We start from the raw sequence: 10,434 nt of genomic DNA, 5'->3' as shown, positions 1-10,434 counted from the left end.
CCCCCTGTGAACCCCTTCCCCTGGCAAAGCAATAAAAGCTACTGTTTTCTATTTTACCCAAAACTCTTGTCCCTGCCTTTCTATTCGGCACAGGTGAACAGAGGCTGAGTTTTGGCAACATAACCTAGATGACTAACCACTGCATGACCTGGTTTCTCCCTTCCATGCCCTCATTCCTGCTTTCATGCTTTAAACTCACTAATAAAGATTGAAGTCTTAGGATTTTCCCGTGATCCAGTATTTAAGAACCCACCTTCCAATGTAGGGGATGTGGATTCAATCCCTGGTTGGGGAGCTAAGATTCCACATGCCATGGGGCAACTAAGCCCAATGCCGCAACTAGAGAGCCCACTCGCTCTAGGATCCATGCTCCACAAGAGATTCCCAGCTACTGAGCCCATGCAATGCAGGAAAAAAAAGAGGGGGGGGGAGGGGCAGAAATTTTTTTTTTTTTTTAAAGAGTGAAACCTTAGACACTCCATCTTGAACCCTAATAAAGGGAGATCCCCGGGTCTACACTTTCTTCATCTTTCTCTGCTTGTGATCTTAACTGTGTGACCCTCGGGCCTGTCATGTACCCTCCAGGACTTGTGAATAGTAAAAACCTTGTTCTGCAAAGTTCCATTATAAAAATACAATTCAACTGAGTAAATTTGAAGGTCAACTGGCTTTCTTAGCTGACTGATGAATTGAGTAGCATCCACCGTGGTGCTAGAAGGTACTCCAAGGGGTTGTACGAAACAGAGGGTTTTTATAGGAAGAGCTATGAGGCAAGGGAGCTATAAGCAAAAGAAAAGAAAAGATTACTTTTAGACCGGGATGTGCTTTTGGAGGAAAGAGAATCAAGGGTCCTTATCACACAGACTGCCTGTTCTTGGGGAGTGGGACGCATGGAGACGGCCCATGTGACAGATTGCGTCCTTGGTGTTGACCCGGGAATTCCAGACTGATTAATACTACATTTCTGGTGAAGGTCAAAACTGCAGTTAGGTTAGGTATTAAATCTAGGCTTGGTATCATAGACTTGAGCATAAAAGATGCCATTTGTGGCCCGTGGTTTTTCCCTTTAACAGTTCCCTGTGGATTTTGCAGAGATGTGTCCTGCAACCACCCAAAGAACTACAAAGGTTGGTCCATACCCAACCTCGGCCCCGGTGATGACGGTGATGACGGAAGGAATATCTCTGGGGCTCTACAAGAGTAAATACAGGCTGTCTGAGTGCCTCAGGCAGTCCTGGCCAAGAACATCAGTATCAGTAGGCTTAGATCCACAAGATAGATTCCATAGGGACTTTGTTGTGATCCTAGATTTTGTGTCTATAGAGTCAGTCACTGATAATAATGTTGGTTTTTGTCTGGCTTCTCCAGCAGGTAAGACAGTTGGACAATAAAGCTTTGCCCAAATATTCAACATCTACGTAAGGAAGAAACCGGGGACCCTACTGGTGACATTTGTCTCTCCCTCTACCAGGACTGATTGATGGGCTGGGGTTCTGGGTTCTGTAGCTGAAGGAAAGTTGACAAGTCCTACAGCACCCTCTCTCTCTCTCTCTCTCTCCCACAGCCCTTCCATTAGTTAGTTAGAAACCAGAAACTCTGCTGTGTTACTGACCTTTCCTGAGTTGTGGTCTCTCAGGCAGGTCTCTTTCTTTCACAGTTCCCCATCAGACAACAGGGAGTTTGCACCAGATGGTAGATGCTCTGTACAAGCTCCGATCTTCCTGACCTTCCCTCCTGCTCTTAGGACAATGCAATCTTGACGAACGTTATCTGCAAACTCTGCTATCAGCCTGCTTCCTCCTCCCCACATCACTCTGGGGTAACATCTTCACTCTGTGGTCTTAGTCAGAGTTCGAGTGGAGCGAGCCAAAGAGATAAAGGAGGATGGGAGGCCAGTGTGGGAGAGGGAGACAAAGAAACATAGGGACCATGGGAGACCAACAGAAACAAAGAGATACTAAGAGCTCAATAGACACATATGGATCAAACAAAACAAGAGGGGGTGTGCCAGTTACAATGGAAAATGAATAGAGAATGAGGTCCGCCTACAACATCTCTCAAAGTTATCAGGATGAAGACCTCTGATGGTGGCATTCACTCCAAAGCTAGCCTGGAAAGTGAGAGCAGCTTTGCCTACTTGCCCTGGGTGACCAGAAGACCCACCATAGCTGAGGGGGCTAATGATCAAGAGCCACACAATAACAGACCCTTGCCCAGGACTGTGGGATGTGGATGCCAGCTAGTCACGTTGATGACCTCAGGAACCCAGTGTTCCCATCAGGAAAGGAGGTGGCTGGCTTGACTCCAGTTCTCAAGTATCCAAGATACTGACCACTGAAAGATTAGGCTGGACAAAGGCAGCCAGACATTTTTATGATCTGGAACCACCAGCAGGACAGCTTTCCTTCAGAATGGAGTCTTCTGGACTTTTGAGCATCTTGGTGCTATCCCTCCTTCTAGTGAATGTCCAGGGACCTGCTCTCACTGACTGGTTCTTTCCCCGTAAGTACTGGGGCCTCAGCCGTTGCCCTGGAGGGAAAGAATATGGTTGGGAGGAAGAAACAAGCTTTCCACCACCTTAGCCCTGGGCCTGGGTTAGGGATGAGGGTGATATTTGGGTTATTTCTTCCCTTTTTCTTTTCTTTCTTTTTTTTTTTTTTTTTTTTCCCCCTTTTTCTTTTTTATGAAAGATCTCTTCAGTAAATGCAAGAATCCAGACCTGGGCAATTGGTATTTTCAGCCCCTTTGAAATGGAAGATCTTTCTGAGTGGGGCTGGTATGATGGGGTGGGCATCACAAAATCTAGCATTTAGGGGAGGGTTTATAAAGATCTGGGATGCCTAAGAGGCTTTTCTCTCACCCCATGACAAAAATAGCTCCCTTTCTTGAAACACTACCTCTACTAACTCCTGATTCTTTCAAATGTGGTTCAAGAAAGTGTTCCCACCTCCCCAGGGATTTCTTGACTTTGGGATGAAGGATACTATCTAGAAGTTCCTTTGAATTTAAGACAGTAATACTCCATGCCTGGTGTGCTGCAGTCCATGGGGTTGCAAAGAGTCAGACACAACTGAGCGACTGGATAACGACAAATAGAGTAATATTGATAATTGCTACCATTTACTGAACATTCTGAAAGTAGGGATTTAAAGAGAGGGATCTGGAGTCAGACTTGGTGGGTACAAATTCTGCTTAAATTCCCTGTGCTTCAGTTTCCTCATTTGCAAAATGGGGGATATTAATAGAATTAGCTTCATAGAACAATTCTGGGGATTATATGAGATAACGCCTTTAAAGTAGTTGAAAGAGTGCTAGGCTTATGGTTAACTTAACCAATGTTAGTTAATGTTACTGGGCATCTGTGACGATGATTATAGCTTTACACGCTTTGCCTTACTTCTTCCTCACCTCTCTGTAAGGCTAAAAGGATTTTATAAATGAAGAAACCAAAGTTCAGAGAGAGTAAGTGGTAAACCAAGAATGAAAGAACCCAGCCGTCTGGCTGCCAGGGTGAACAATATTGCTGCACAATAGCGCCCCCCAGAGGAACTCCCAAACACTGTTTTCTCAACCAGCCCAAAGCGACTAGATTGGCTTAGACCAGTGACTTTCAATGGGCGATTTTGCCTTCCAGAGAACATTGACAATGTCTAGAGACTTTTTTGGTTGTCCCAACCGGGGAGTCCTACCGGCAAACTAGTGAGTAGAAGCCAGGGATGCTGCTAAACGTCCTACAATGCCCAGGACAACCCTCCTCTACCCATCAAATAATTATCTAGTCCAAATGCCTCCAGTGCCTAGGTTGAGAAAGCTTGCCTTAGTGGGTGGGGCTAGGGGAAAGAAGGCAGAGAGTGGGGGGTGGTCAGGAGAGAGGCTAGTGCAGGCAGTGATGGGAAATAAATGAAAGACCCCCAGGAAAAGGACTCCTGGGGATGAGCAAAGCGAAAGCAAACTCCCCTGACTCCCCAGGATTGCCTGGGGTCTGGAGAAGCGAGGGCACTGTGACTGTCAGACTCATGGTTGTTAGTCCTTCCCTAGAGAGATGCCCCCCTGGACGGAGGAGCCTGGTGGACTACAGTCCACGGGGTCGCAAAGAGTCGGACACACAGGACTGAGCGACTTCACTTTCACTTTCTTTCAGAGAGATGCCCCAGAATCCAGGGTAATTGTGAATTCAAAGAAAGGGATGAATGTTCGAAGAACAAAAAGTGCCTGAAGCATGAGAAGTGTTGCTTCTTCAGCTGCGGAAGAAAATGCTTAAACCTCCACCAAGGTAAATAAATACTGAGAGCCTCAATAACCAACCCCTCTACCCATATCCTCCCCTTCTGCTCTGGGCTGGCCCTGTCCCTGGTTCACTAAGGGCTGGTCTCTGAGCAAGACTGCTGAACTTGGGAAACTTGAAATTTAGATACATCACTGCGCCCAGTATGATGTTTGACATCAGGGAGTATCTTCATCCTGTTGGGTCTCAGGTTCCTCAAGCAAAATCTAGGTATAAGGTTGGGATTGAACCAGAGAGTCTCTTGGTTCCTTTCCACTCTTATTATTATTTTTTTTACCCTTATGATTTTCCTAGTCCCCAGGGGGCCACTGTTGGTTCACCATATATCAAATTGTTGCTGCAAATGATAATTAAGATGTTTGTATTTCTTAAAAATGCAAAAAAAAAAAAAAAAAAGCTTTTTGCTCCAGATTCACTGCCTGCCTATACAAATCCACTTTAGCATTAGGAAATTTTTGCTGACCACTCCAGACCAGAGGGCCTATCCTTTGCTGATGTAGTCTTAACTCCATGCTCATCTACCTCAGCTCCAGAAAGACTATCAAGGATTTTTTTTTAAAATTAAAGTGTAATGCATATGTATTGCATTATGTAATACATAATGTATATGTATTACATTATATGTAGGGTCCCTTTGTTGTTCACCTGAAACTACCATAACATTGTTAATCAACTGTACTCCAATACAAAATAAAAAGTTTAAATTTTGAAAAAAAAAAAAAAGAACAAAAGTTAAAGTTCCTTACAATGTTTCAGGTGTACAACAAAGTGATTCATACATATATATGTATATATATATTCTTTTCAGTTTCTTTTCCATTGTTAATCATTACAAGATGCTGAACATAGTTCTGTATGTGCTATACGGTATGTCCTTGTTGTTTATCTATTTCATGTATAGTAGGATGTATCTGTTAGTCCCAAATTCCTAATTTATCCCTTCTCCTTCCTTTCCCTTTTGGTGACCATAAGTTTGTTTTCTATGTCTGTTGAATCTATTAAGACTATCAAAGATTCTTTATTCACTCATTCAAGAAATGTTTGTTGAGTGTCTCTAAGACCTATAATAGGATTTGACCTATTATAAGGAGGTTGAGGAAGCCTTCCCTGAGAAAGTAAAACTAGAGTTGAGTTCAGAAGGATGGGTAGCAAATTTTGGGAAAAAGGGGGTGGAAGGGCTTTCCAGGCACAGGCAATGTAGATGTACAAAGTCTTGATGGACTCTGGCGTCCCACCATCAAGACTTTGTACCTGAGCATGAACATGGTGAAAGGAAAAAAGGATCTTGGTAGGTAGGTTCTTGTTGGACGAGGGTCTCACCTTGATCCTAAGATCAATGGAAATTCACTGAGGTGGGCGGGCACATTGTATGGCTTTTACTATGCCTACGAGGTAGGAATGGAGTGACTAAAAGAACTTCAAGATGAAAGTGCAAATGGCTTCTTGGACTAAGTAGCTGAGAGGGCGGGGAAGAGGTGGATGTGTTTGAAAGGCATGTAAGAAGTGAAGCAAACACGACTTGACATTGGAGTAGACTGGACAGGCAGGAGGATCGGGGATTATTCATTTGCTTATAGTTGAGGAATTCTGAATCCAGACTTCCTGAGTTCAAATCTTAACTCCAGTTCTCACCAGCCTTTTTATCTTGGGCAAATCAACCACTTTCCCCCTTGTGATGACTCAGTTTCTAGATAGCAAAAAGACTAATGTTAAAGGTTATTTGAAAGATCGTATATGTTTATGCAGGTGAAATGCTTAGGGCAATGCCTGGCATCTAATAGTCACGTGACACATGTTAGCTCACATTATTCACTCATTCATGACTGGGAGCTCCTATATAACAGAGGCCATACTTTTGTCTCTTTAAGCATTGAGCATGTTGTAGGTGCTCAAGGAATGACTTATTCAGTTCCAGTCAGGATACATTTTGTTTTACCCTCAGTATTTGCAAAATCCTACACTGTGCATGCCCACCTGCTAAGAATGGGGTTCCAAGATGAAATCAGACATGGTCTCTGCTCACTACCTCATAGAAGCTCACAACCTCATAGATGAAACCGAAGATGAAAAAACTGACAGACACACACACACACGACTCAGAAGCACAGTAGAAAAATGCAGGATCGACTTGGGCACCTATGGGAGTGTGGAGTGTAGGATGGCGTTCAAGATGCCACAGTGGAGTTGATGTCTGGGAAGGGTTTTGAAGGGAGAATTGGAGAGGGAGGTGGGGGGGATCGGGATGGGGAATACATGTAAATCCATGGCAGATTCATGTCAATGTATGACAAAAACCACTACAATATTGTAAAGTAATTAGCCTCCAACTAATAAAAATAAATGAAAAAAAAAAAGTGTGATTAATGAACAGTGGAAAGGTGGCAGAGGGAATATGGAGTGAAAGGTGTAGGGGCTGGGTGTTGAAGACTGTGGAAGCCTGAAGCTCAAAAGGGGACTGTGGTAGGGGAGGAGGCCAGAGCCCCAAACAGGAGCCAGATGATGAAGTGTTTATAGATCATGGAAGACTTGCTCATGAAGTCAAGGTCTTGGCTGTGGAATGACACAGTTAGCTTGGTCTCAGATCCGTCAGGTCCTTCTCTCTGGTGGGCAGCAGGAAGGATTGATTGTAGGAGCCAAGGATAGAGGCTGGAAGGTCAATTTGAGGCTCTCTCAACAGCCTGAGACTTAAGGAGAGGGGCAGACAGGTGAGCTTTGAGAAGGTAAAAATCAACAGGACTTAACTGTTTAGCTGCGGGAATTGACTCTTGGGGAACTTATAGTTTAGTTCAGACCTGTGTTAGTTTGCTAGGACTGTTGTAACAAAGTACCACCAACAAGATGGCTTAAGCCGCAGAAACGCATTGTCTCACCATTCTGCAGGCTAGAAGTTCAGGGTCAAGTGTTGGCAAGTCGGGCGGCTCTTTGTCAGTGTTAAGGAAGAACCTGTCTCACACCTCTTCCTCTAACTTCTGGTGGTTTGCTGGCAACCTCTGGTGTTCCACGCCATGGAGAGCCCTCATCTTCATGTTCACCTGTGTGTGTGTGTGTGTGTGTGTGTGTGTGTGTGTGTGTGTGTGTGTGTGTGTGTGTCGGTGTCAGAATTTACCCTTTTTATTGTTAAATTTTTTTTATTGGAGTATAGCTAATTTACAGTGTTATGTTACTTTCAGGTGTATAGTAAAGTGAATCAGTAATACATTTATCCACTCTTTTTAAGATTCTTTTCCCACCTAGGCCATTACAAAATATTGAGTAGAGTTCCCTGTGCTATACAGTGGGTCTTCACTAGTTATCTATTAGAATTTGTCCTTTTTAAGGGACACCAGTCATTTTGGATGAGGGGCCCATCCCATCCCAGTATGGCCTTATCTTAACTAGTCACATTGGCCCCAATTTTGTTTCCAAACAGGGTCTTTCTGAGGTGCTGAGGGCTAGGTCTTCAATGTATGAACTGGAATTGGAGGGGGACTCAACCCATAACAGGACAGAAGCTAACTGCAGGGAAAAAAGGGGCTTGACAATCTGAAAAACTACCCCTTGCGTTCCCTGCATGGACTTGCCCTTGACTGTGACCCCATATTCTCTTTCTTTGGCATGGTTTGGAGGGCAGAGTAAGTGGCTTATAATTTGGCATTTTTGAGGCATTCCCGTATCCATTCAGAACATATTTATTGAGCACCGATTCTCGCCAGGCACGGTGCTAGAAGCTGCACATTTAGATACAATCAAGGAGCTCACAACTTAGCGGGCCTTGAGGGTGGTCTTATTTGCACCTCAGGACAGCCCCGAGTGACGAGCAGGGTGGGATTTTGCATCCTCATTTTACTGAAGTCAAGTACAAGACTGGTAATGTGGGAGGTCAATGTGCATGCCCCGAATTAAGCTCACCGCCCTGAAAACAGAGGCTTCTCACTCACAGGGGAGACACTGTGACCTGAAGGGAAGGTGGGGACCTGACCTGATGTTCCCTGGGGGTGCAGATAGCCAAACAGCTCTGCTCTGCTCTGCAAATGGGCAAATACATCAATGGAACCGGGCTCCCAAGGTGTGAAAGGTAAAAGGAGCCTGTTGGGTTTCGTCTGTTCTAGTTACTAGGGGGACAATAACAGCTGCTTTTTTTTTTTTTTTTTTTTTTTTTGGTGTGGGCACTTTAAAATCTCAACTCTGGCATCTCCCTGCAGACATATGCAGTATGCCCAAAGAAGCTGGCCCCTGCATGGCTCTTTTCCATCGTTGGTGGTATGATAAGACAAATAATACTTGCTCCAGCTTCATCTATGGTGGTTGTAAAGGAAACAATAACAACTTCCAATCCCAAGCTGTATGCCAGAGTGCCTGCTCCGCAAAGGGTGAGTCACAGGGGCCCCAGTCTCTCATCCTTGCCAGGGCCACTCTGAGGGGGTAGTCTGGGTGTTTCTTGGCCCGTTCCAGGATAGTTGCATCCTTGACAGACCAGGTGAAGACCAAGAACTGACCAACTCCAATCAGCAGGTAAGAATGAGCCTTGCAGAGGGTGGGACCATGGCTTGCTGGGAAACTGAAGTTGGGAGGGGACGTGGTTGTGGATCAAAGCTGGCAAGTATTAGGAGTGGGAGAGGATGCAGACATGGTGAGGTCTCAGAGACCAACTTCAGTGAGATCACAGGACATCCAGCTGGACAGGTGGACCAATCACCCCTTCCAGGCCATCGATTTCCCCTCACGACTCTTCGCCAGCAACCCACTCCCGGCCACACCCCATTCAGAGCATTCCAGGGAAACCCACTTCCTTTTAGTCTCCTGTGAAAAGATGTACAAATATAACTTCAAGATTAGTTTGGAAAATAAACTGAGTCCTAGAAGCTCAGTTGGTCCTATCCTCCATTCTCAACAGGCTCTAATTCCTGAATGCGAAAGGATACACTGCAACCACCACCGGGATTCAGCTCATGACCAAGCACTGTCCATGTGCCTGCAGATGATCCAGGCTGGCTTCCACTCTTCCACTTCAGTGTTCCAAGGCCTTAGAGCTTCCCTAAACTGAATCCTGGCACCTGTCTCCCCTTTCTCCATCGCAGCCTGTTTTTAGACATAATCTTTCTCTTTTGATCCCATCTCTATGCTTCTTACCTTTATGTCCAACTTCTAGAACCGCTTATTTATATCTGTGAAACTCTCATTTTTCCCAATAAAGCACTTTATTTAGTCCTGTGCCTCTGAGGTTGAATAATTTACATCTACTAGCATATTACACTTTGCAGGGAGTAAAGGGTCATTGAGGTTTCTGGTGACATCATTAAAGGGAATGAAGATAATCAGAACCTTGAGAGTTGAGGATTCTAGGGACATTGTTATACTACTCCTCTATTTTTCCAAAGCATCATATGACCCTTTTAAGGCAAGGGCTCTTGGGTGCTGCTCCTTTCTAGGAGAAGTACATGGGTGAACATAAGTTTATTTGGGATCTTTCAAGAAGTACAAGTTGAGGAGGGGGATAAGTGATACAAGGAAGAGAGGAGTTGATTATGTATTGGTTACCGTGGTGGAAAAATGCAGCTTAATCCCACTAGGGACTTTTCAAAGAACCTTGTAAAACCTGCCTCTGAATTTTCTTCATTCATGAGGAAGCTAAGGTGTTTAGTCATTGATTTTCATCCTCTATTGAATGCATGTTGGTTGTTAAATCCCTCACTCTTCCAGACTCTTCTGCATGCAAACAGACCAAGTTCCTAGAAAGTCAGAGAGAACTCAGAGCAGAGAAGCAGAGACTCTGAGACTTGAAGTGGGAAGCTATTGGTGTGCATTGGATGTTATTCAGCCTTTGGAACTTCCGCGGCCGCCCAGTAGTTGGGACTCCACACGATGTGTGTTCAATTCCTTGTCTGGGAACTGAGATCCTGTGTGCTGTGTGACGTGGCCAAAAACAAAACAAAACAAAATTCAGCCATAAAAAGGAATGAAGCACAAATGCATGCTACACTGTGGATGAACCTCAAAAACATTCAACTAAGAAGTCACACAGGGGCAGCGGCCAAGAGGAGCTACCTCATGTCCAAGGTCAGGGGCAGTGGCTGCGCTTTGCTGGAGCAGTGGTGAAGAGATACCCCATGTCCAAGGTAAGAGAAACCCAAATAAGATGGTAGGCACTGAGAGAGGGCATCAGAGGGCAG

The 10,434-nt window shown here is 44.8% G+C and overlaps 1 protein-coding gene across 1 annotated transcript; it reads left to right on the top strand.

The window, feature by feature from the left end:
• Positions 1–2,411: 2,411 nt before the first annotated feature.
• Positions 2,412–9,314, top strand: LOC136158023 (WAP four-disulfide core domain protein 6-like). The gene is made up of 4 exons (XM_065919807.1): positions 2,412–2,506; positions 4,146–4,273; positions 8,456–8,634; positions 9,159–9,314. Exons 1-4 carry the CDS (start codon positions 2,412–2,414, stop codon positions 9,306–9,308), a joined length of 552 nt encoding a protein of 183 aa, XP_065775879.1. The 3' UTR covers positions 9,309–9,314.
• Positions 9,315–10,434: the final 1,120 nt, after the last annotated feature.

The sequence above is a fragment of the Muntiacus reevesi genome, chromosome 2 (assembly GCF_963930625.1).
Source record: "Muntiacus reevesi chromosome 2, mMunRee1.1, whole genome shotgun sequence".
NCBI lineage: Eukaryota > Metazoa > Chordata > Mammalia > Artiodactyla > Cervidae > Muntiacus > Muntiacus reevesi.
This window is presented reverse-complemented; position numbering and strand designations above follow the sequence as displayed.